Here is a 26,582-nt window from a genome sequence, read left to right on the forward strand (position 1 = left end):
GTTTAACATTGTTACGTTGAATTTCTCAACATGTGTGAATGATGAACCCAGCTGATACTAGATCCCAGAATGAGACAGTTTGATAGATTATATGCTACTTTTTCTTTTCATTAGTTAATTAACCTGATTAGTCATTGAAGCATATTGATGCAAGGGTACATATTCTCTTTAATAATAGAGCTAATGTTTATAACACAAAATTATTTATAGATAGTAGCAATTAAAATAATCTTGATTCTATTGTGGTTTTTAAAAAAAGGTTAATGTAACCTGTTTCCTAGTACTATCACGTATAAAGACTCCAGCCCTGAGAAACCATATCCTAATTCAACTCTTGACATTTCTGTTTGACTAACTCGTTACAGCTTCTTTATCGTGGACAGTGGAGACAATTCAGTTAGTCCTTTACAAGCCTTCTAACATGAACTTCTCTCAGATAAGAGAGCCTAAACTTTCTCTTCTAATTATGCGCAGATTTACAACCAAGCTGTTCAACAAACTAAACCATTTGACTGAGGTTACTAGTTCCTGAATGCCTTCGAGTAGAGAAACTCGGCTTGCTTATGAACTCAATTCTTCTGTTTTTTTTTCTAAACAGAAACAGAACTGTGGATGTTAGGAATCAGAAACAGAAATAAAAACAGAATTTGCTGGTAAAACTTACTCCACCTTCTCTCCACCGAAATTGCCAGACCTGCTGGGTTTAGCCAGCAATTTCTATTTTTGTTTCTGGTATTTTCTAAACTGAATTTTAGAAACTTCCTTATTGCTAGAATCTTCTGAACTGAAAACAAAGCCAGCTATCTTTTAAATGTTTACCTTACCTTTCATAAATCCAATAGCATGAAACCTTAAAACCACAGGGGTCCACAGTATTGGCAAGTGCTGGGTTTAAGCACTGTTCTGGAAGGACTCTCTGACCTTTTTTAAATAAAATTAAAACAAAACCTCCGTAGAAGTAAACATCACCCATCTCCCTCTATTTTGATAATCAAATTCCAAAATTGATAAAAAAAATACAAGTTATACATCTTCCATCACATACGTTTTCTGTTTCCTAAACAGTGACACTGACCCAGTAAATCACAATTTTAGCAATTGTTTTTGTATATTCTAATATGTAAAAAAAGGAAATATTGTTGGGGTCCAATCGTAGTCAACTGATGGATCCTGTTCTTATTTCGAAAAGTCAACCTTTTGCATGTAAAATTTTTTGAAGTTCATGCCAATTCGCTCCCTTTTTAGTTGTTAAAACCACTTGTTTATTCACTTGCTGTGTAATTCACTTAAATAAAAGGTTCGCCTTGGAATGTAACCTCATCATACCATTAGTATACCATTATTTATGTACTCTGTGATTAGTTATTTTTATTATTCCGTGGCATGTGGGCTTTTCTGGCTAGGCCAGTGTTTATTTTCCATTTCTAATTGCCAGTTAAGGCAAGTTAAGAGTCAACCACATTGCTGTGGCCTGGATTTGCAGTAAGGAGAGCAGATCCCTTTCCTTAAGGGATATTAGTGGACTAGCTAGAGTTTTTTTAACGATAACCGACAATGATCACCATTGGGCTAACTTTTTATTCCAGGTTTTGCAATGGTGGATTCGAATCCAACTCCCCAAAACATTAACCTGGGGTTCTGGGTTACTAGTCCAGTGATGATAATTACACCACCAACAGACACCTCTTTCGCTTCTCTTAGACATTTTAACTTTACTTTTCCTCTAAGCTTCCATTATCTCCACACTCGCTGAAGAGTATCATAAGATCTTTCATGCAAAGATCCACCACCGCTTCTCTCTTCCCCCCCCCCCCCCCCCCCCACCACCACCAGCGCCAAACCAACACACTATCCATCCCCAACCCCCATCCCATTAACATATTATCATCCATCACACCACATATTATGATTTATTTTGCATCAGTTATTTTGTTGCTTACGAAAAACAAAATACAGGTGATTGAACTTGAATTTTAAAAAATTTTGAACTTATGAAGTTACAGCACTTTATTTGTAACTACATTATCTATGTTTATCTGTTCTAAACTTTCATCTTAAGTGCCATTATCAATTTGACAGAGAAACAGCACAACTTCCTTAGTTGTAGCCTTTTCCTTTACCATTGATGTACTCTGGTTCCTCTTTTTCATTCTTCCTTAACTAGAGATTAAAAATCTGCAGGGATTAGCACCATCCCTACATGTTCCTGAACTTAATCTTAAATTCTTATGAAAAGAAAACCACTGTCAAATCTCTTTCCCATGTTGTCAAGTTACACCGATCTGATTAATGTTTTTTTTTAAATTTCAAAGAGGAATGCAAGCAATTTTTAACAGATCTAGTGCTATGTCTGCTTTGAGAATTAACTAACCAAGTAGTTTGCATTAATAATTTTAAATTTCTAACACTCTTGTATGAGACATTTTTCTTTGGTAATGTTCAGTAAAGGTTCTCTCTCATTTTGATAAACCTCTGCTCTCAATATGGCATTAACGTTTTCCTTTACAACTGTTTATCGTTGATTTTATTTGTTCTCCCATTTCTACAGATGGAGTGGAAAACCAGGTTGGTGAATTTCCAGGAATTCAGCACATCACAAGCGATTCAGACAGTGAAGTATATTGTGATTCAATGGAACAGCTGGGAGTTGAAGAGGTAAGTGCTGATGTCAAGAACTGCACTCAGCAAGAGTGAAAGCCATGTGATTGTATAAAATTTCATGAATTTTGATGAGGATAAGATGAAATAATAAATATTGTTGAGCTGTTCCCATCAGTCCCTTTTATAGTTGGAGTAATAAGGTATAGGTAGTTACCTGAAGGAAGAGCAAATCCGTGCAAATGCTAAAATCTATATTAAAAACAAAGAATGCTGGAAATCACAGCAGGTCAGGCATCATCCATGGAAAGACCGCAAACTAATGTTTTGAGTCTAGATGTCTCTTCATCAGAGCTGGGTAATTTTCCATTGCATAGGTAAATATCCATTGTCCACTTGGGCCTGTCTTTCCATTCGATAAAAGCAATTATATATAGAGGAACAGCTCTGCAATTGGAGCAGATCTATAAAATATTTCAAGTATTTTTATATTAGCCCTTTTAGACTTCATAGGCAGACATTTTCTGACAACTTTTAAAGAAGATAATGTATTAATTGCTTTAGATCAGCATTTTTGGGGGTGAACAGATTTCTTCTAGATTTTCTTACACTCATCAAACTCCACATATTTACAATATACCTGTTTTAATTTCTCACTCGCTACCTGTATCTGCAGTAAATATTTTGGGAATCTGGATGGTGCAATAAGTACAAGAACTGACCACACTGATAGAATATGAATTACGTTTTGATACAGTTATTTAATTACACAACTGTCATTAAATTGATAATTTATTTGTTTTTAGTATTGCTCCTGGAATCTATGATTGTAAATTGCTCAATTTCTGTTCGTTTTGTGAAATAAAAAGCTGTATTTATAATAAAAGGATGACTGATTTCATAAAGTGAATCGAAAATTAGACTATCACTGTAAAGTGTTGTGGAATTGAGACTGAGGTATTTTTGAACTAAAGCAATGGGAGGTGACAGTGAATGCACAAAGTGAAAGTATTTCATTGACTAGCACCAAACTGTCTCTGAGCAGGAGATATCTACATTTTAAAAATCTGACGGACGTCAATATGACATGAGAGGTTTTCATTCAAAAAAAGCACTCTTTAATCTTCCCTTCGCAATTAGTGTTTAATGTGAAATACCAAAATTATAGTTTTGTAGGAATGCATTACTTTTCAAAATAGATTAGAGTAGATTCCCTTCAGTGTGGAAACAGGCCCTTCGGCCCAACAAGTCCACACCGACCCTCTGAAGAGTAACCCACCCAGACCCATTTTCCTCTGATTAATGCACCTAACGCTATGGGCAATTTAGCATGGCCAATTCACCTGACCTGCACATCTTTGGACTGTGGGAGGAAACTGGAGCACCGGAGGAAACCCAGGCAGACATGGGGAGAATGTGCAAACTCTACACAGACAGTCACCCGAGGCTGGAATCAAACCTGGGACCCTGGTGCTGTGAGGCAGCAGTGCTAACCACTGAGCCACTATATTGCCCTAGCCACTGAGTCGCCCTTCAAGATATTTGAGACTTTGACTTCATAGAATTGTTGAATCGCTACAATGCAGAAAGAAGCTTTTCAGCCCATTTGAATCTGCATCAACCTCCAAACAGCACTCTTTCCACCCCCCCGCCCCAACTTATTCTGATAACTCTGCAGTTACCTGGGCTTATCCACCTAGACCTGCACATCCATGGAGACCACGGGTCGTCTACCTAACCTAGGGTGGCACAGTGACACTGGAGACTCGTTCAATTTCAGCCTTCTGTGACTGTGGAGTTTGCACTTTGTTGCCATGTCTGTGTGTTTCCACCGGGTGTTCCGGCACAGTCCAAAAATGTGTAGGTTAGGTGAATTGGTCATGCTAAACTGTCCATAGTAACTCGAGATATACATGCTAGATGAGCTAACCATGGTAACTGCAGGATTACAGGGATAGGGTGGGTCCGGGTGGGATGCTCTTTGGTTGGTTGATGCAAACATCATGGGCAAAACTACCTTTTCCCACACTTGGGGATTTTATGGTTCTAACCTGCATGCCTTTTGAAGATTTTCTCCCTTGTGATAATTATTCTGAGGATTATTTTGAGATTGATGATTCATAGTGATATCATGTAAGCATAAACTTGAGAAACAGAGCTATATAAAATAGTTTTGTTGATATGGCAGATATCCCCTGTATTACTAACACTACAACTGTCTTTTTCCTCTCCTAGCTGCCACTGCCTAATACACCTGTCTTCAACCATCACATAGCAGAAACCTCTTTTAGCAAATCTCTGTTTGCATGTTTGTAAATTACTTCAAATTGTCATCCGTGATTAACTATTCACTTATGTAAATAACATGGTGCTAATAATTGAATGGGACCCAAAAACATTTTTTCTTGGGTTACAGTGTAAATTAACTTAAATATACAGACATGACTATTGCCCAAGTAAACATTTGATATTTTTAAGTACTGTAAACAAGTTATTTCATTCTTGTAGATTTCAGGAACTGGCAACTCAGGGAGAGAGAATTTTAACAGTTCTCTGATCATCTCAGAATTTGATCACTGGCAGCTATTCCCAAATAGTTCGAGAACAGAGTTGAAACATTCCCTAAAATACCTTGGGAATCCTGGAACAATGAAGGTACAGGATTTGGGAGAAGGTGGTGTTACTCGTGGTGGTGAAGATGCAAAACCAGGTGGAAGTGGCTCTCACAAAGAGAAGATAAGCAGCAAAAGAATGGAGTTTCATGGACCCAGGAGGGGGCGAGGTATGTTTTTGACTGGAAAAGGTCTTTATTTGAGGTATTTTCCCTACAAATATGTCCCAAGGAATAGTTTTCTTGAGAAATTTTGTGGGTTTTATTTTGCAACTTATTTTCTTTCTCCTTTCATTTGTGCTCAACCTTGTCTTGCACAATTTCCTTCTGTGGAAGATTGAAGACCCACTCCAAGGAGCCCCTTGGTAATCTGTAGTTGATGAGCGAGTACTGTAGGGAAATCAAAAGTAAAAAGAAGAAAATATGTAGAACCTCTGTTCCTGTTGACAAAGGTATATGGAGCTCTTGATTCTAAACATTGCTCAGAACACTTTGCATTTCCATTATATGCATTGCTATGACATTCATGCTATGTTGCAGCTAAAACAATAGGAAAAGTTGAACTCAACAGCGTTCATTTATATAGAACCTTTGGACAGTGGCTTTGAAAGTATAATTGTTTCAAGTGCACCTCTTCTACAAAACAATGTCCTTCACCACTTAGAAGGTCAAGGCCAGTAAATTTGTAGTGATGCCAAGTTGTCCTTCATTGTTCTGGGGCTAAAACCTTGAAACTCTGAGCTTAGGAAGGATAGTAGAAACATTTTGACTTCAATGACTGAAGCACTTCAAGAAGGCAGCCTGCTAGAAATAAGCAATAAATGGCAGTGTTGCTAGCAGCAATCGCATCCAAAGATTCATTCTTTTTTTAATAAGTTCACTACTGTATTACTCCAATTGTGTTGTGTAATGTAATCTCACTTTGTCCTTGCCATGTCCCTGTTTGAAATGATTTATGTTTTGAACTTCAACTGTTTTTTGTGACAGAGAATCCCACATTTTTTCAACATCTGTTAATAGATTTCTCTTTACCTACCTCCATTCATTTTTTTACAGTTATTATCTCTGTTTCTACTGGCCAACAGGACTATAACAAATCACAATTCATCTTCTAGTAGTTCTCCATAATGTTGATGTTATCTATTGTGTAACTGCTTAATCCACATGATGCTTAATGTCTTTGCTATTGAATTTCATAGAGCACTGAAGTATTTGTAACCAGTGGCTTTGAATAGTTCATACGTTAGCCTTGTGTTTTTGCCAGCATATATGTTATTTTAATTGTTTCCCTGTTTATCTTGTAGGTAATAGGATGCAGCAATCAGGGGATGGTTTTCAGGTCTCACAGTTGGGTAATGGTGGTAATGGGGAACGAAGGGGCTCAGAGAGGCTGCAAAAAGCCAGTGTGAATGAACAGATTGCAGTAGCACTACTTAGACTCCAGGAAGACATGCAGAGTGTGTTGGAGCGACTTCATATGTTGGAGGCAGTGACTGCTTCTCAGGTAAAAGCTAATAAGAAAGAAAATGATTTTATCTCTACATATTTTATGATATCATGCACTACCTGTTCATGCTTATAGTTTCTATATGCAGGATTCCATTGCACAGATCAATGGTAATCACAGTGCTGTATTGTGGGAATTAAGTAATGGGAGTAAAATTTAGACCTTCACTAAAGCTGTATTCAGAGTAATAATTAGGCCATCAGTAAAACGTGTACAATGTTTCTCCAGAAAAGAGAGAAAATAGCTAACTTACAATTACACAATGGTATTTATGAAGGAAGGAGATATCAGTCAATGAGTGTTGCTTCTTTAGAGTTGGAAATGTGTAAAGAAGATTTTTTTAAAAATTAACTCATGGATATGGGGGCCACTGATTGGACCACCATTTGTTGCCCATTCCTAGTTGCCTTAGAAAAGGTGGCGATGACCTACCCTCTTGAAATCAAGCAGTCCACTTGCTGCAGCTAGACTCTCCATGTCAATGGGGAGGGAGTTAGACCTATTAACTGTGAAGGAACAGCAGTATATTTCCAAGTCTTGATCGTGAGTGGCTTTAAGGGGATCTCACAGGTGGTAGTGATCCTATATAAGTGCTGCCCCTGTCCTTCTCAGTAAAAGTAGTTGTGGTTTTGGACAGTACAGTGTAAGGTGCCTTCGTGAATTTCTGCAATGCAACTTGTAAATGGCACACATAGTTGCTACCCATTGTCACAGGTGGAGGGAATGAATGTTTGTGAATACGGTCTAATCTTGTGGCTGTTTTGTCCTGGATAGTGTTCAGTTTCTTTAGTGTTGTTGAAGCTGCACCCATCTAGGCTAGTGGGATGTATTCCTTCACATTCCTGAGCCTTGTAGATCATGGGCAGGCTTTGAGGAGTCAGGAGGTGAGTTATTTACTACAGTATTCCTAGCCTATGACCTATTCTTATAACCACTGTATTTGTGCGAAGATTTGTAGCTCGGGTGCTCGTTGTTGTGGTTCTGTTCGCCGAGCTGGAAGTTTTTGTTGCAATCGTTTCGTCCCCTGGCTAGGCGACATCATCAGCGCTTTGGAGCCTCCTGCGAAGCGCTTCTTTGATGTTTCTTCCGGTATTTATATGGATTTATATGGTTAGTTTATATAAATTTCTTTCAATGATATTCCCCACTACCAACATTCTTGGGGTTTTACTGATAGTAAAACACTGAATGTCAAGGGACAATTAGATTGGGATCTCTCTTGTTGAAGATAATCATTGCACTATTGTTAATTGTTAACTTTAGGAATGTCTCAAGATGAACACTCATAGGAAGAAAGAAACAGGAGTATGCCATTCGATGAGATCATGGCTACTCCATAACCTACCTTTGGCTTTTTTTTCATTCAGAGGATGTGGGTGTCACTGGCTCAGCCAGCATTCATTGCCCACTCCTAATTGCCCAGAAAGCATTTGAGAGTTAATCACATTGCTGTCAGTCTGAAGTCATGTGTAGGGCAGTCCAGGTAAGGATAGCGATTTCTTTACCTAAAGGACGTAAATGAACCAAATGGATTTTTCCAACAATTGGCAATAATTTCATGATCATCTTTAGACTTTCAATTCCATATTTTCAATGAATTCAAATTCCCTAATGTCATGGTGAAATTTGAATCCTCGTCCCTAGAACATTACCTGGTTCTCTGAATCAGTAGTCTATCTGAGATTAATTGTTGAAATAATTAACAACTAATTCCACATCCAATGCTGTTTGTGGAAGAGCATTGCAAGCCTCTATCACTGTTTGTGAGTAGAACTGCTTCCTCACAGCTCTCCTGAATGGTCTGACCCCAATTCTCAGATTATGTCTCAGACTAGTTCTAGAGTCCCCAACCAGTGGAAACCTGTTTTTTCAGGTTATTATCTTAAAGATTTCAGTCAAATTACTCCTTAACCTTCTAAATTCTAGAGGAAACAGGCCTAATTGGTAGAATCTGTCCCCAAAACTTAACCCCGAAGTATAGGTATTATTCTTATAAATCTACATTGTACTCCCTCCAACACCTTCTAAGGTGTTAAATCCAGATCTGCCTCAGCACTTTAAGTGGAGTTTAACCAGGGTTTTGTATAACTGCAGCATAACTTCTGTATTCTTATACTTCAGTCTTCATTAAGGCCAGCATCCCATTAACTTTCTTGGTTATTTTTACACCTGTTGGTGACATTTTCATGATCTATGAATTGAACCCTAAAGTCTCTTTAGACACCTACTGTACTCAACATCTCACTATCTTAAAAAGTACCCTGATCTATGCTTTTTTGATTCACTTGTTTATATTGAACTCAATATTCCAGTTTTCCCCATTCACCTAGTCATACCAATTTATGTTTACTTAGTTTGATGTGGTATTGTATCAATAATTGAAATTTCACAAAAGATAACTTTGCAAAGCTTTTTTCTGATTTCCCTCACAACCTTGGGATACCTTTTATTTATTAAGAAAGGCTTAACATTTATTTTCTTTCCTTCTTCTCAGGTGAAGTCTGAAGATGCCCATTCAAAGCTTAAACATACTGCAGGTGATAAGGTAAATACTTTTTTCATCATTGTATATTAAAATAATCAATTGTAAATGCTTTGAGGAAACATGGTTAGGTTTTTAAAACTTGATCTGCAGTGTTCCATTTTCTAATAAAGATACTTCCAGAAATAATAACCTTAATGATTCTTCATGGTGGTAATTTCATTTAATAACTTTATAGTTTTTATTAATGCAGTTTAGCAATCCACTTTGCCATATTGGTTCTTGTAAAGTTTGTTATTGTGCATAAGATTTTATTTCTGTTTGAGAAATATCAGATTTTTAATAACGAAAGATTATGTTTGGTGGTTTTTTTTTGTTTGCTTTCATCATCCAGACATCGTCCTGGTGGCCTTTTGATGTGTCTGGCCGAACTATTGCATTCGCAATTCTTTGGCCTGTTGTCCTCCAGCTGTTTGTGTATATGTATTTTCAAAGGAAGAAGAGGTAACTTTGAATACCTTCTTTTAGTTTCTACTCATTCAAAATGAGTGCAAGTAGAATGATTTTTTTATCTCCTGTCTCAAATTTCAGAAAACTGAACTAGGTATCCACCTGGAATTACAAAGGCACTCTGAAGTCTGCAAACTTAGAAAATTGGAGAGCATGAAAGGCCTGACATGATCATTTGGATTTATTCATTTAGTGGTGTTTTACCTTAACATAGTCCAATGATGTGCATTTTGCTTTAAAATCATCCTGCACACTGTACATCACTAAATGCTACAATATAGCAGATACTTGAACCAAATAGCATTAGTTAATTTTAGATTAGTGTAACAATCGTCTTTAAATTATATGGCCTGATTTTGTTTTCATTTTAAATTTATGGAACAAACACTGCACTATCATCTTAGTAGTAAATGCTGTATCTAACTGAATGCAAGTCGCTTTAGCTGCTTGTAATATAGCTAAAATTGATTTTGGAAAGAAACTGGGGAAAATCTGCATGTTAAAAATACTTAAAATGCTTAATTTCTAGTGTTTTAGCTAGAAATAATTCAATTGAAAAGTTGCATCTTAATATACTTTGAACAAATCCCTTGCTAGCATTGTACAGTAAGACCTTGTGAACAGCAACGAATTCTGATGCCCTGACCAACATTCCCACTCACCCAATACTACTAAAATAGATTATCTGGTCATCTGCTCAGTTGCTCTTTGTGGGATCCTACTGTGTACATTGGCTGTTGAGTTTGTCAGCAAATAGTGACTGCACTAAAAAAAAATTTTAGAAGCAATTTGGTAATACTTTCCGTCATATGGTCAGTAACTCAAAGGATATAAAATAGATTTTACGTGCACATTACAGCTACTGAACAAATAATATCGACCCCTGGATTTTTGCAGTTGAACAGAATGCTTTTAACCCATTGATAATTTCCTTTGGAATGGCCAATAGATGGATTTTTTTCTTTTATGCAGTTTATTGTTTAGCAAAAAGCCATGTATGGTGGACATGGACATAGAATTTGCTTTATCTCCAGCACTTTTGATGTATCTGGTAAAATTGAGATTATATAACCCGACACTAATGTACTGAGACTCATCCATTAGATACAGCTTTTACATATCCTTTCTCTGCATGTAACTTTATTTATATATAATTACACTGTGAAGTCTACTCCTATCAATGCTGTTAATAGTTGTACAAATTAGACTGTACAAAATAAGTGCAATATTTTTTCAATTACATTGTAATAAAATTACAAATTGAGGAAAATATGTCTCAAGGTTATCTAATAGCAATTTAATATTAATTTTAAATTAAGGATCCCATTTATCAAAGCACATCATTGTTATAATCAGTTTTACAAATGGAGTTCTGGGCTCCTATTCAAAAAAAATATCGTAAGCATGAAAATAATTCGCAGAATATAACTTCAAGCTTGAAAGACAATAATATATTTTTATCATGTGAGCCACAAATAAACTTTTTTGGAGGTTCTGTGTATATTTGTACTGATTTTTTTTAAAAAATCAAAATTAAGAGAGCACAACTAATATTATTATTTATGGATGTATGTTTGTATCTATAATCAAAACATGGACTGAATGTTGTCAGGACATGAGTGACATCACCTATGGTGTGAAATTGGTAGAATCCTGTGTAGTGAAATCGGTCTTGATATTGGGAACAACTTGCTGCATCCTTTAAATAAGTGCTAGGTTTTGAAGTGAGATTCTTGCTAAGCAATGGAATGAAGAGAGATTACTTAACATTAACCACCTTATTGATAGCTCATCTTGCCTCATTAATATGTAACTTTGTATCTGCCATCTGCCATCTTCCACAAGTGAACTAGATGCCAAGAATTCTCGCCACGGAAGTCAAAGTGGTTACCAAGTGACTTCAGCTCACCTCTTGCCCTGAAGGACCTTCATGTTAGACACCAGAGACCATTGGTGCAGGCCACACAAGCTCTAGGTCTATTGATATTAGTATCTGACATGTGCCAACCTTTTAAAAACCTTCATAACATATTTCCAATTCACTTACAGTATGCTTCTGCACTCCAATGCCTCTGGGGGCAACAACAGCTTTTGTTGTAGAAGTCTAGCTTTGCCCTTTGCCTTTGGGACAGGAAACCAGCTCACGGATTGGACCAGATTGTATCTCTGAGTAGTTCTCTTGGTGCTCACTCACTTTGAACCTACTTGGATACTTACCACCATATTCCTGCCTTGCTCCTCAGCCAGGGATATCACATTCCTCTCAGTACTGCTATGTTATCATGCTCTGGATCAGGTGGTGCTGGAAGAGCACAGCAGTTCAGGCAGCATCCTGATGAAGGGCCTTTGCCCGAAACGTCGATTTCGCTGCTCGTTGGATGCTGCCTGAACTGCTGTGCTCTTCCAGCACCACTGATCCAGAATCTGGTTTCCAGCATCTGCAGTCATAGGTAAAAACAATGTTATCATGCTGTTTAGCACAGACACAAAGCCAGCAGTCTCGTCATCGTTGTCAGCAGTCCTGAGTCAAATCAAGGGAGAGAGCTTTTTAGCCAGCATTGTAAGTCAAAGGCAGCCTCTGATACCTCTCTAATCCAGGGGCTTGAGCACTCAGTCAGCCCAGAACTCCATTTGTACTCAGGCCAGACAGCGTCAAGACTCTTTCTTCATTAGGGGTGAGGAGTTCAATGTTGGGCCACCACCCATCTTGACTCTTTTTGCCCTATTGTGGGCTATTTTCCTGTTGGAATGAGAGAAATGAAAGCAGGTGGCATAGCTTTCACTTTTTGGTGCAAGTTGGGAGATGTTCTGAATGAGTGAATAGGCAGTTAAGGGCACACAAGGTTCATGGTGTCAGGGCTTTGGGTGGCTGTCAGTGAGTGAGGGAAGATATTGCAATCAATAGTAAGAGATGTAGAACATGAGCTATGGTGGAGGGTGCGTACGGGCATAAGTGAGTGAGGCGCTTCAGAGAGGATGTTGACACTTAATGCTAATAGAGTGAAGAACGTTCTCCCTACACTACTGTACATTTCTCCAAACATCTGAGACATACTGATCCAGGTGACAACCTAGGACTCAGCTGGCATGGCTTGATGTTGTGATCTCCGCTGCCTAGTCCTAGAGGAAAGACTTTCCCTGCCTCTGCATCACCTGATCCAGCAGCACTCCTGGGTCCCTGTCCTCAAAGTGAGGAACTAATTTATCTTTCTCTGTCATCTGTGGGGCAAATGTTAGGAACTATGCAGGAGAGCATTGGATTAACAGGGCTTATTCATATGCACAACAGCCTTTTAAAGATGGTGCCAAGGATGTTTATCCTCAACCAATGTTAAAAAAAGTTGATTCACCCCAGTGCATCAAACTTTGAGATCAGATACCTGTTTCTACCTACAAATTCTGTCTACAGAACCTTGATTGAGAATCCTGGGCCTGGTTATAGAAGTTATAGAAATTCTCATTGTTCCTAATATATATAGTTGTAGCTAATAGGAATATTCAGTGTGATTAATATTATTTGATTCCTTGATCACTATGCAAAAAACATAACAGTATGTGAAATAGATTACTAGCTCTGGATGAATTAGTTCACATCCCTCTCCCTGAGGCTATTTTTGGAATTGTAATTTGCTCTGATCAGGCTACATATAGAGTTCTGGGACTAATTCAAGCTGCAGTGCTTAAAAAAAAATGCAAAACTTAAATTTGGAGACAGTAGCATAATTGTATTGCTCGTGGACTTGTTATTACATAGGTTTAATTACGTGAGTTTTTGGGAGGCTTGGAACCTGTTTAAGGCATGAACAGACTCGAGCAAAGCTTTGTCCTGAATCAACTATTGAGACAAAGTCCAGATTAGTTTGTTATCAGTTAAACTGGCACTAATCTGCAGTTTTTAATGTGGAATCTACTTTCATGTCAGATATTGGCTAGGAGAGCACACAAATGGCTTTTCTTTTCTTGTTCTTTTCCCAGCTTTTTAGGCACAGTATATACCCATCATACCAGATACCCTTCATATACCCATCCAGATTCCTCTTAAATGTTGCAGTTCTAGCAGCCTCCACCACTCCACTGGCAGCTCATTCCATACACGTATCACCCACTGCCTGAAAAAGTTGCCTCTTAGATCCCTTTTAAATCTTTCTCCTTACCTTAAACCTATGCCCATTAGGTTTAGACTCTCCCATCCCAGAGAAAAGACCTTGTCTATTTACCCTATCCATGCCTTCATGATTTTCTAGACCTCTATAAGGTCACCGCTCAGCCTCTGATGCTCCAGGAAAAACAGCCCCAGCCTATTCAGCCTCTCCCTCTACCAATAACTCTCCAACCCTGGCAACATTCTTTAAATATTTTCTGAGCCCTTCAAGTTTCAGATCCTTCCTATAACAGGGAGATTAGAATTGCATGCAAGTGGCCTACCCCATGTCCTGTACAGCTGCAACATGACCTCCCAATTCCTATACTCAATGCTCTGACCAATAAAGGAATGTGTATTAAATGCCTGCTTCACTATCCTATCTACATGAGACTCCACTTTCAAGAAAATACAAACCTGCACTCCAAGGTTTCTTTGTTCAGCAACTCCTCAGGACTAATTGTAAAGTCCTGCCTGGATCCTTTTTCTATACCCAGAAAAGCGCTCTCACAACTGAGCAACTTTCCCACAACCAAAATCAACTGATTTTGTTGTTTTTTTCCCCTTCTACCCATTGCTGGTATTCAAGGTTGATGGATCTAAATGATCCCTTACTATTTGCTTTTTTAATTAATTAATTCTGTAATATTGTATGTCGTTTGAAAAAGTGCTAGTCTCAGTAATGACTATATAATCACTCAGTAAAAATCAGATTGAGAAGACATATGATAGCTGCAGTACTTAATGATGGTTGTTATTAAAATTTTAATTTTGAGATGTTAAGACTAAATAATGGGCAAACTAATAAATGAGTTTTTTTAAAATCCTAGGTTTGTATTTACATTCTTTTGTTGGCTAGTTCCAGGCATTAAGAGGTGTAAAGGAATCTGCCAATACTCCCACACTGATTACAATCCAATAATCTCTGCTGTAATGCCCTACAGTCACTCAATTTCAAGACTTTCACACAATGGCCATCTGCTAGGAGTAGCCTATTGTGCCTTATGTCATGGGAGCAAAGAAAATAGTGTCTGACAATCTAAAGATTGATTTCACAAGTCAAATCATTTACTGAAGAAGCCACTAAAGTACAAGTAGTTATATCATTGAAATTCTGCCTTTGAAAAGCTACTAACATGAGCAATGAGGTAAGATGTGGAACAGCAAGTTGAAATAGAGAAGAATAAGGAGGAGCCATTGAGGTATTGTATGTGGTAACCTGGAGTATGTCATTTGGCCCTTTAAGCCTGCTCTACCATTCATTATGATCACGACTGACCATCCAACTTAATATTTTGTTCCTGCTTTTCTCCTCTATCCTTTTAGCCTCAAATCCACCTCCTTGAAATACCTAAAAATACTTTCATCACCCCCAGATAATTTGATTTGATTTTAAGTTTCTATTCTGACGCTTGTCAGATTTTTTTGTTCTGGTCTTGGAGCAATGAAGGTTAAGAGGTGACCTGATAGGTGTCTGATAGAGTTGACAAGAATGCACTTTCTGTTCATCTTTAATATTAGAGCGTCGGTGAGTTTTTTTGTCCCCACTCAGGTGGTGAGTCTGGGACCTGCTGCCTAAAATGTTGGCCGAGCCAGAAACGTTTGCACAATCTAAACTGTGTTTAAGTATTACTCGTGTCGCCAATAGATCTCAGGATTCTGGGCAAAAAGTTGGAAAACTGATTAGTACAGTCTGATCTTTATCAATCAGCATAGACCCAATGGGCCAAACGCCTTCCTTCTGTGTTGTAAATGTCAGTGTATGAAATACTGGTTTTTAAATTTGGGAAGACAATTGTAAACTCAAAGTTATCATACCTGTGCTACTTGAGTTATCAATTAATCCTAGTAATAAAACTCCAAATAAACTGAGCATCTCTATTACATTTCATTCTAACGTCTGTGCTAAAGAAATAATCCCAGCTTTCCTGGTCTCTTCAGATATCTGAATAAATAATTGAGATAACTTAGTTCTTTTGAAGAATTAGTGAATACTTTCCTAAATCACAATACGACAGATTGAATTTTATAGTATCAATTTACCAATATTATAGAAGTTCTGTAGCATGTCTTACAGAGGCATGAAGAATCAAAAGTTATAATGAATTAACTCAGTTATTGATCTCAAGTATTTAATATTTTTCACAGCTATCACTTCAAGGACAATACATCTCAGTTCATTTAGTTTGATTGTTAAATGCCCTAAAGCAGAATTAACAGATTTACACAGACGAAGGACAATATCTCCATCTTGGGACAGGCAAAACAATGATGCACAGGAATTCCTAGAAGCCTGGCATTCAAACCAGAATTCTATTAACATACATACCGATTTGGACCCCATTTACCAACCTCTCAGAAACAGAACTGGAAATGTTATCAGTGAGCACATCAAACAGACAGATAAATAGTAAGCATGATAGAACACCAACACTTCACTGGAGGCTCTCTGATGATGTGACCTAGCACGGTGACAGACCTTCTGAGAACAAATCTACCAGTTCAGTAAGCAAACTTACAACATGATCCACAACCTGAACTACAAATCTTCTCCAAAATGTCAAACAGAATTAATTACACAGGAGACAGAAATTTACATTTTACCCACAAACACATTTAAATCACTAAGGTCAAAAGCTTACTGCTATAAAATACCCAATAATCCATAAATGAAAGATTTTTATTCAAGTCACTAATTTTACTGCACACACAAGTTATACAGGTAGTCTGTTTAGAAATCTTCATTGATATTCAGGTATACAAGTTGTTGTTAAGAAAAAACATTGAGTCATTTTAAGATAGTGGATGATCTGGAAATTCTCAATTTATAAAAAAAAGGACAAGAAAAACATTCAGGAATACACTTTTATGATTACTTTTGATGAGTGACAGCAGCAAAGAACCTCAGGCAAAAAATATTTGACATACTAAACAAAGCAGTAATTACACAGTAGAAATTTGTAGCTTTGAAATCATGAGCCCTAAAGCTACCTGAAGCATGAGGCATTTAACTGCATCCTTTGTAACATCTCAGTAGCAACTTGTATGGATATATAATTAGCAAATAATAGTGACAAATTTCTATTTCAATGGAGACACTGAAATGACCAATTCAAAAATATACACTAAGGCTACATTTTAACCAGTAATTTTTTTAAAAAAGTACTATTTTTGACCAACTTGACTGGTAATTGTAAAAATAAAGTGCATTTAATTGAGAGAACTGAGTTATCAGTTTAAGGAGAACATGCAGGATGCTTGGTTTGTAACAAATGTAGTGCCATGAAAATCTGGACATTTCACTGAATACTATTAAGGAATGAAAATTACAGCAGTGAAACAAAAAAGGTGCAAGCATGAAACCATTTTTAGGCGATCTGTTGCAGTTTTTAAAAAATGGCCACATTAAATTCTAGAATTATTACAAGTAAGCAAACAAGCATGTTCATGAAATCCTCAAATCGTGTTTGTAAAGTGCAGTAATGGCAGTCACATAAACACTTGAAGCTGACTTCTGATCATCTCTTGTTTAAAAGAGTTAAAGTAATTCAGGCAATCTACTGCTTGACTGACTTGCCCAAAATGCACCTTTTCAGAACTTCAATATTGCTATAATGTGAGTTGACTGCATGCTCCATTCAAAGATTAGTCTTAGCTGTCAAGTGTTTGAGGGACAAGTCATGTCCCAGATATTATGCTTTAAAAACAAAAATTGGCAAAGTGTGTCAAGTTACTAATGTCATCCATTACAGCTCCGAAGGTGCTTTAAATATTCTACTAGCTAATTCAATTAAAGTTTTCAACCCTGTTTCTCTGGAATCATTTGATGATTGAGGCAGTTGAGAATGGTATTAGCACACTTCGAGGCTATCTGGACAAGATGGAACAGAAGCAACTTAGAGATCATAATCTTCCATTGAGGTCTCTCCTTTTTATGCAAAAGTAGTAGTGATAAGCCTCCATTCAGCAACATAATTTACAGCTGGAAATCAAGATGGCAGTATTGCATATTAATGAAAGATAGTATTGACTGGCACCAGTTATTGGATTCATTACTGTTAAATATGTATGTACAATGTTACTACTAAATATATATTAGCATATTTTCCTTTCATCTCTTACAGTATTCAGGTTCAGCATGCTGCAGGTGCTACAAACTGAATCCTGAAACTACGAGGTGTTGAGCATTATTTCTGGCTTCAAAATATGTTGTATCTGTTTCATCATCTGGCTGTGGTACAAAGGGCATAGAGCAATTCTGCAGATTGTCCCAATCCACTTCCTGGAAGAGGGGATGCTTCTTGAGCTCTGAAACAATAAAATCAAACAGTTGCTCTTTTTCTGAGAGATGAAATGCCTGTTATTAGAGTTCAAAGAAGATGGAGACGTACTTTCTTTTCACCAAAGAGTTAGATTAGATTAGATTACTTAGAATATGGAAACAGGCCCTTCGGCCCAACAAGTCCACACCCAACCACCGAAGCATAACCCACCCAGACTCATTCCCCTACATTTACCCCTTCACTTAACTCTACAGGCAATTTAGCATAGCCAATTCTCCTAACCTGCACATTTTTGAATTGTGGGAGGAAAACTGGAGCATCCAGAGGAAACCCACGCAGACACGGGGAGAATGTGCAAACTCCACACACACAGTTGCTTGAGGCGGGAATTGAACCCGGGTTTCTGGCGCTGTGAGGCAGCAGTGCTAACTACTGTGCCACCGTGCCGCCCTATACTTAAACAAATCTTGATAAACAAGACATTAAATAACATTATCTTTATGCAGAATTTGCAGATCAGCGACACCATAGTACAAATACAGCTACAAACTTACTGGTCCCAGCAGACAATATTTACTACTGATATGGGCTTTATACTTGTGAATTCAAGTGGGTCCAGAACCTGATCAAATGTACTTGTGGAAAGCTCAGTTACAGGCATTACCCTTTATTCTGCGGGACAGTGAAAATAGTAAATACAAATGTGGAAAAAAAAACACAAAATTCCCTCACTTTTGAAAAGGACTGGATAAGCAATCACCTTTTATTAATTTTTGCCAAAACTGATTAATAAAAATATGCAAAGACACTATTAGAATAAAAAAAACACAACATGCACATTTTACAAATTGTATAGTTCTACTGTAAAAATAGAAGATTTGTTTGATTGCTGTGTACCATTCCCATACAAATGGGATGTCTAAACTATTCAACTTTTTTTGTCCTTTTGAACTTGCACATCCAACTTCTAAATTTAAGAGTGATTGGGCCAGATGCTCCACACTTTAAGGACTAATTTGCAGTGTTAGAAAGATCGATTGTTAGTAATTAACAATTGTCACCTCAATAAAAGGTAACTATGTTTGGAAGCCAAGACTAGTTTAGTGTAACCTTACCATACAAATACAGTAAAAATCAAACTAAATGAATTCAGTACAAAGCTTCTATATAGCTAAAATGGAGTGCTGTAATTCAGACAACATTTGGATATTGTCATTTAACTGTACATTAGAATCTCACTTCACGTTGCTGGAACATTTACACTTCTGAAAAAGGCATGGATTATTCACCTTTTTTTTGATAGCAAAAGTTTGACCATTTCCCCTCACTATATATACACACCATTTGATACTGTATCCTTTAAATATGAAATATTGGCAATTTCACCAAAGATTGTTTAGAGTACAACTATTTGCAACTAGTTCCCAAACCTTTCAATCCAGCTCTCTTGAAACATTCAATTGTCAGTAGAATTTCAATTGCACTATGGGCATTTTTAGATAATTCTTCTTCACCTTCTGGCCAAGGTATATCTACAAAAAGAAATTTACTTGTGAAAAATCAACATATATTTAGATAGCATTTTTAAATGGAGTAAAACACCTCAACTCTGGAGAAGAAAAGAGGTGGCCTATACTTTCTATGGTTTTATTGAACAAATTCAAAAGCAGCAGGACTACTCTTGTCCACTCAGAACAGCATTAACAAACAGGATTTACCACTGACACAGAAGACTGAGGGTAGAAAAGCACAGACTTCACAGAGAATGTTAAATAGGAAGAACCAAAGATGGAGACATTTCAGGAAGGTATTCATGAAGCTAAATGTATGGCTATAAGCGATATTGCAACTTAAAAATCAACAACACACAACAATCCAGAAATAAAGGAACACATACATATCAAGAGTTGTAAGGCTACAGAGGAGTGTTGACATGAAAGGGAGAGGCCATGGATGGACATGAAAACAAGGGTTGGAATTTTAAAATTGAGCATTGCTAAAACAAGAGCCATCATCAGTCAGTGAGCGTAGAGGCGTAGGAGATCAAAACTTGGTCTGACTTGAGATGCAGGCAGTGGAGTTTTGAACAACCACAAGTTTGCAGATTAACAACTATTCAGGTGAACAAATATTACTCAAGAAAGGGTAATGCCAGTAACAACAGACCAATAGTTAAATGTCCTCTCACTTCAAATAGTCACACCCCAAACTCAGCAGTTCTAATAAAAGGCTTTTGGCCTGAAATACTCATTTTGTTGTCTTTTGCATAAATGCTGTCTATCTCGCAGAGTATTGAACATATTCTATTTAGATTTCAAATTTTCAAGAAGCTTTGCTATTTATTTAAATAGTCAGTTCAATGACTACTCCACAATTGAAACACAAATTTGAGACTAACACTTGACAAAGACAGTACTGCCCTTTAAATTTAGTTTACCCAGAGGGCCCACCTGCCTGTTCCAGTGGGAGTGGCAGATGTTAAAAATCCAAATGAATTTAAGAGCAGAGACTCCACTATGTCCTGTACCTCACTTGTTAAGGCTTAGAAGTACCTAATGTTGGGTCGGAGATGGCAAACTATGGACACCTGCTGAGCATCTCCAAGCAGCTCAATGACAAGAATTCTATAAATTATAGGTGGCTGCGTCATAAACAACATTCCTCAGTGGAGTGATTGTTTGATATAGGGAAAGATAATCAACTCTGGAGAAGAGAAGAGGTGGCCTATACTTTCTATGGTTTAATGAACAAATTCAAAAAGGAGCAGGATTGCTCTTGTCCACTCAGGTAAGATACAAAATGTACTCTTTACTACTGGTTGGATTGCACATAGATCTGGTTTTACTGGATGCAACAGGCACTTTACATTGGCATATGTTAAAAAATCTAAAGCAGGCTTCACGCACATTGTCAGCTTGGAAGAGTGTGCATTTCTTTTCCCTCGTGCTCTCGTGAAGGTGAATACTTCAAATATTCTTGTAAATTGGCTAAGTAGGGGCTAATGATATCTCAGAACCCATATAAAGATTTAGAATCAGGCAGCAGAGCCAAACCTATTCTGATCAGCCATCCAGAAAGATATGTTTTCCAGCAGCAATCTGGGCAACGATCAAGAATGAGAACCCAGTCTGAGTCTGCTGAAAGCAACAACACTTTGACATACAATTCAGTAGTGTCACTCTTGTCTTGGAATCAAAATTATGGATTCAAGTCCAAAAGATTTCAGTACCAAATCAAGGATAAACTCTCTCATTGCAATATTCAGGTTGTGCTACACTATTGAAGACCCTACATCAAAATTCCATCTGCCCTCTTTGATGGATAATAAAGATCTCACTATTCAAGGCATAGCAGGGACAAATATTTTATAATTAACCTGTGAAGGGATGTTTTCACATGCCTCTAGGACAGGTGAGACTAGAACCCTGAACACTTAGTCCAGTGACAAGGACACTAGTACTACACCACCAGGGACAGCCTTGTCTTGATCAGAGCTGATTATCTGGTCATCATTATCCTGTTGTGGAAAGGATCTTGCCAGTTTGCAAATTGGTAACCATGTCTCCTGCATCACAACAGTGACGACACTTCAATCGTAGTTCATTGACCTCTACCAGATCAAAACTGCTCCTAAAACCACTATCATTATCTTGTGTGGCTGACCAAGGCAAACTGTTTTTTTCCCTCTTCCCTGTAGACCTTGGCACAAACATGCCAGATCATAAATTCCTTCACCAACACATCTCCACTGGCATCCATTTGGGGGGTGACAGCACCCACCTTGTTCTACTTTTATTATTCTGATTGTTGTGATGAATTGCCATGAATAGCACCATCTCTACCAATTTCAGTGGACTTAGTGCATTTTGGACACCTATTTCTCATTTGCATGTTGCCCCTCAGCGAGATCAATGAAACTGTCAGCAACATGCACACAGATGATAGATAGCTCAACATCACTACTTATTTTCACCCATTTGGTCTTGAGACTGTCAAACTTTTTTATTCAAAATACAGTACGGAATGAATAAAAGTTCTTTAGTAAGTTGTAGTCTTCAGTCTCCTCTACAAACTCCACTCCCTTACCATGGCAACAGAGAAACTGAACCAGTCTATTCACAACTTAGGTATCATTTGAATCCAGATGACCTTTCAACCATTCACATTATCTGCCTTTTTCCACCTCCATATTACCCATCTCAGCTCTTCTACTGTTGAAACCTTCAACTGCGCCTTGGTTTTACTGTCCGACTGTTTGAATACATTGATGGCTGCCCTTCCACATTCTATCCTTGGTAAACTTGAGATGGTCCAAAACTCAGTAGTTGTATCCCAACGTGCTCCAAAGCTTGCACCCATCATTCTGGTGATCACTGACTTAAGCTGGTTTCAGGTTAACCAACATTAAAATCTTTGAAATTCCAATCCTGATTTTCCAAATACTGCCATCCCCATAGCCCCAACTTCCGTAATTCCTCCAGCCCTACAACACTGACATATCAACATTCGTTTCATTCCAGCCTCTTGGACATCACACATTTTAATTGTCCCACCAATGATGGCTGTGACTGCAGTCGCCTTGGCCCTACCCTCAATATTCCCTCCATATACCTCCCCACCATGTGGAATTCCTTTAAGAACCCTTAATATCTACTTCTGGATCAGGATTTTGGTTATTTTATGCCCGTGTGTGTCTCGGTATCAAATTTTAATTTAGAATGCTTTTCTGAAGTGCAACAGATGTTTTAATTTGTCAAAAGATGCTATTGCCATTGCTAGTGGCAGTACAGATCTTTGGAATGCCCCAAGATTGTGAAAGTCAGGGTGATCTTTTTCTTTACAGGAGTGAACATACTTGCTAACTTTTATGACACAGTGACTCCCACAGTGGTGGTCTTAACCCAGGAGAAATGGAAACAGGCACAAGCAAAGACCATTTGTGATTCACTCACTCTGCACAAGTTGAAAATGATTTCACGAATTTTTTATTTTAAGCTGTTCGCTGAGCTGAGAATTTGTGTTGCAGACGTTTCGTTCCCTGTCTAGGTGACATCCTCAGTGCTTGGGAGCCTCCTGTGAAGCGCTTCTGTGATCTTTCCTCCAGCACTTGTAGTGGTTTGAATCTGCCGCTTCCTGTTGTCAGTTCCAGCTGTCCGTTGCAGTGGTCGGTATATTGGGCCCAGATGGATGTGCTTATTGATTGAATCTGTGGATGAGTGCCATGCCTCTAGGAATTCTCTGGCTCTTCTGTTTGGCTTGTCCTATAATAGTAGTGTTGTCCCAGTCGAATTCATGTTGCTTGTCATCTATGTGTGTGGCTACTAAGGATAGCTGGTCGTGTCGTTTTGTGGCTAGTTGCTGTTCATGGATGCAGATCGTTAGCTGTCTTCCTGTTTGTCCTCTGTAGTGTTTTGTGCAGTCCTTGCATGGGATTTTGTACACTACATTGGTTTTGCTCATGCTGGGTATTGGGTCCTTCGTTCTGGTGAGTTGTTGCTGAGAGTGGCTATTGGTTTGTGTGCTGTTATGAGTCCTAGTGGTCGCAGTAGTCTGGCTGTCAGTTTGGAAATGCTCTTGATGTATGGTAGTGTGGCTAGTCCTTTGGGCTGTGGCATGTCCTTGTTCGGTTGTCTTTCCCTTAGGCATCTGTTGATGAAATTGCGCGGGTTTCCATTTTTGACGAATACGTTGTATAGGTGTTCTTCTTCCTCTTTTTGCAGTTCTGGTGTACTGCAGTGTGTTGTGGCCCTTTTGAATAGTGTCTTGATGCAACTTCTTTTGTGCGTGTTGGGGTAGTTGCTTTCGAACAACACTCTCAGACAACAACTCACCAGAACGAAGAACCCCATACCCAGCATGAGCAAAACCAATGTAGTGTACAAAATCCCATGCAAGGACTGCACAAAACACTACATGGGACAAACAGGAAGACAGCTAACGATCCGCATCAATGAACAGCAACTAGCCATGAAACGACACGAAGAACTATCCTTAGTAGCCACACACGCAGATAACAAGCAACATGAATTCGACTGGGACAACACTACTATTATAGGACAAGCCAAACAGAGAACAGACAGGGAATTCCTAGAGGCATGGCACTCATCCACAGATTCAATCAATAAGCACATTAACCTGGACCCAATATACCGACCACTACAGCGGACAGCTGGAACTGACGACAAGAAGCGGCAGATTCAAACCACTACAAATGCCGGAGGAAAGATTACAGTAGCGCTTCACAGGAGGCTCCCAAGCACTGAGGATGTCACCTAGAAAGGGGACGAAACGTCTGCAACACAAATTCCCAGCTCGGCGAACAGAACCACAACAACGAGCACCTGAGCTACAAATCTTCTTCAAAACTTTGAAAGCTGATTGATAAGCATACAAAAGACTGTCTATTGAAAATACCAAATTTTGAATATGAAGACAAACATTTGGATTAGATTGCTGGTTATTAATTACAAATTAAGTTGTTACTTCTGAAGCACAAAAAGAGTTTACCTCTGTTCAAGATATTCTGAAAGACCTGTTGTGATGTTTCATCATTGAAAGGGGGAATGCCAGTCAGAAATTCAAACAAGCACACACCAAGTGCCCACCAATCCACAGCAGGACCTACAGCATAGTAGCAGAAAGAAAAACACATTAAATACATTTAAAAACTACATATAAAGAGCCAAGAAAGGAATAAATCTAGAAATGCTGGAATAATGCATCAGGTCAGCTGGCATCAGAAAGGGCATTTTACAAACAGAGCACCATCTCAAACTAGGAAACCAGTCTAGCTAGTGTACCCACAGTGCAGTTTGGATCAAACGTCAGGTTTTATATCCAGTAACAGTGAAGGAATGTTAATATATTTCTGAGTCAAAATGGTGTGATTTGGAGGGGAACTTGGTGGCTGTGTCTCCATACAATCACTGCCCTTCCACTTCTAGGTGATGAGATTACACGTTCAGCGGTTGCTATTACATAAACAGATGGCAATCATCAACAGAAACATATTTATATGGTACCAAAAAGGAAGTGTATAATATAATTGGGCTCATTCAACTATTGCTGTGTTACTGATGTTTATTAATTAATTCTTTACCAGTCTGCAAAAATCAGGGCAGTGTGTTCAGGGTAGGAGTGTTTGCAGTGCAATGCAGGTAGTTCATCCATAAGGCAATGGTTGCATTCTTGTGCAACTTTGCATTATAGAAAAATCGTGCTATAGAAATGGCGTTTAATATGTTGGCAATGTAATTGCATTACAGCTGATACGTTATACAAGTTTGCACTTTAGAAACAATGCTCACAATTCATCAATCGCGTTACAGCAAATTTGCCTTAATGAAACCTACGTTGTAGCAGAACAACCTGTATAACCAGACTAGGGGGTTAGCTCTATATGTAGAATACATCCTCCTGTATGGATAAGGTTAAGTGAGATTACTGCCCTTGACATCAAAGGCAACATTTGACAAAGTATGGCATTAAGAAGGGTAAAAAATGAGGTCTGCAGATGCTGGAGATCACAGTTGAAAATGTGTTGCTGGTTAAAGCACAGCAGGTTAGGCAGCATCCAAGGAATAGGATTCCTGATGAAGGGCTTATGCCCGAAACGTCAAATTTCCTATTCCTTGGATGCTGCCTAACCTGCTGTGCTTTAACCAGCAACACATTTTCAACTATGGCATTAAGAAGTCCAGCATCAATGTGGGGGGAGGGGGGAGTGGGGCAGTAAAAGCTCTTGACTGGTGGGACTCATGCCTTGTCTAGAAGAAAGTTGATTTTTACTATTGGAAATCAATCATCACTGCAGGAGATCCTCTAAATTGAGAGTTCGACACAATGTTCAGGACCATTTGTTACTCCTCAATTCTGAAGCAGTCTGTGTCCACATGCAGCAAGATATGGACAACAACCAGGCTTGGACTGGTAAATGGCAAGTAATATTCATGCCACACAACCACCAGGCAAAGTCCATCTCTAACTTTCAATATCATCACTGAATTCCCCACAATCAATATCCTGAGGGATTACCATGCACCAGAAACTAATCTGAACAGACATAAGAATACTGTAGCTGCGAGAGCAGGTCAGAGGCTTGAAATACTGTGGCATGTAGTAGCCTTCCCCATTCCTAGCCCCATCTATCTACAAGGCATGAGTCAGGAGTGTGATGGAATACTCTTGATTTGCCTGGACGGGTGCACCTGCAACAACACAAGCAGCTCAGCACATCCAGGGCAAAGGAGCCTGTTTGATTGACACTTCTTCCATTAACATTCATTCCACTACAAATATACATTAATGGAGGGTGCACCATTTCCAAGATGCACCGCAACAACTCACCCAGGCACTTTTGACAGCAACTACCAGATCAGAGGCCTCTGCCATCTCAAGGAGTACAAGAGCAGCAGATGCAGGTGAATACCATTTCAAATTCCCCTCCAAGT

At 38.4% G+C, this 26,582-nt stretch overlaps 2 protein-coding genes across 12 annotated transcripts in view; one reads left to right on the forward strand and one right to left on the reverse strand.

The window, feature by feature from the left end:
• The window catches only part of acbd5a (acyl-CoA binding domain containing 5a), an 84,353-nt gene extending 66,164 nt beyond the window's left edge, over window positions 1-18,189 (forward strand). For 7 of the 8 annotated variants that reach the window (XM_060825031.1, XM_060825027.1, XM_060825028.1 and 4 more), the window contains 6 exons: window positions 2,549-2,655; window positions 5,107-5,380; window positions 6,514-6,713; window positions 9,211-9,261; window positions 9,593-9,702; window positions 9,790-10,925. In XM_060825031.1, coding sequence (XP_060681014.1) covers window positions 2,549-2,655; window positions 5,107-5,380; window positions 6,514-6,713; window positions 9,211-9,261; window positions 9,593-9,702; window positions 9,790-9,802 — 755 coding nt within the window. In that variant the 3' untranslated portion in view covers window positions 9,803-10,925. Of the gene's footprint in view, window positions 1-2,548; window positions 2,656-5,106; window positions 5,381-6,513; window positions 6,714-9,210; window positions 9,262-9,592; window positions 9,703-9,789; window positions 10,926-17,973 lie in introns of those variants that run through there. The other variant, XM_060825029.1, reaches the window with a different exon arrangement.
• The window catches only part of mastl (microtubule associated serine/threonine kinase-like), a 48,933-nt gene continuing 39,409 nt past the window's right edge, over window positions 17,059-26,582 (reverse strand). For 3 of the 4 annotated variants that reach the window (XM_060825024.1, XM_060825025.1, XM_060825026.1), the window contains 3 exons: window positions 24,640-24,753; window positions 19,563-19,664; window positions 17,059-18,157 (listed from right to left, as the gene is read on the reverse strand). In XM_060825024.1, the coding sequence (XP_060681007.1) occupies window positions 18,000-18,157; window positions 19,563-19,664; window positions 24,640-24,753 (374 nt within the window). In that variant the 3' untranslated portion in view covers window positions 17,059-17,999. Of the gene's footprint in view, window positions 18,158-19,562; window positions 19,665-24,639; window positions 24,754-26,582 lie in introns of those variants that run through there. The other variant, XR_009644706.1, reaches the window with a different exon arrangement.

This window comes from Hemiscyllium ocellatum, chromosome 5 (genome assembly GCF_020745735.1).
Source record: "Hemiscyllium ocellatum isolate sHemOce1 chromosome 5, sHemOce1.pat.X.cur, whole genome shotgun sequence".
Taxonomy (NCBI): Eukaryota; Metazoa; Chordata; class Chondrichthyes; order Orectolobiformes; family Hemiscylliidae; genus Hemiscyllium; species Hemiscyllium ocellatum.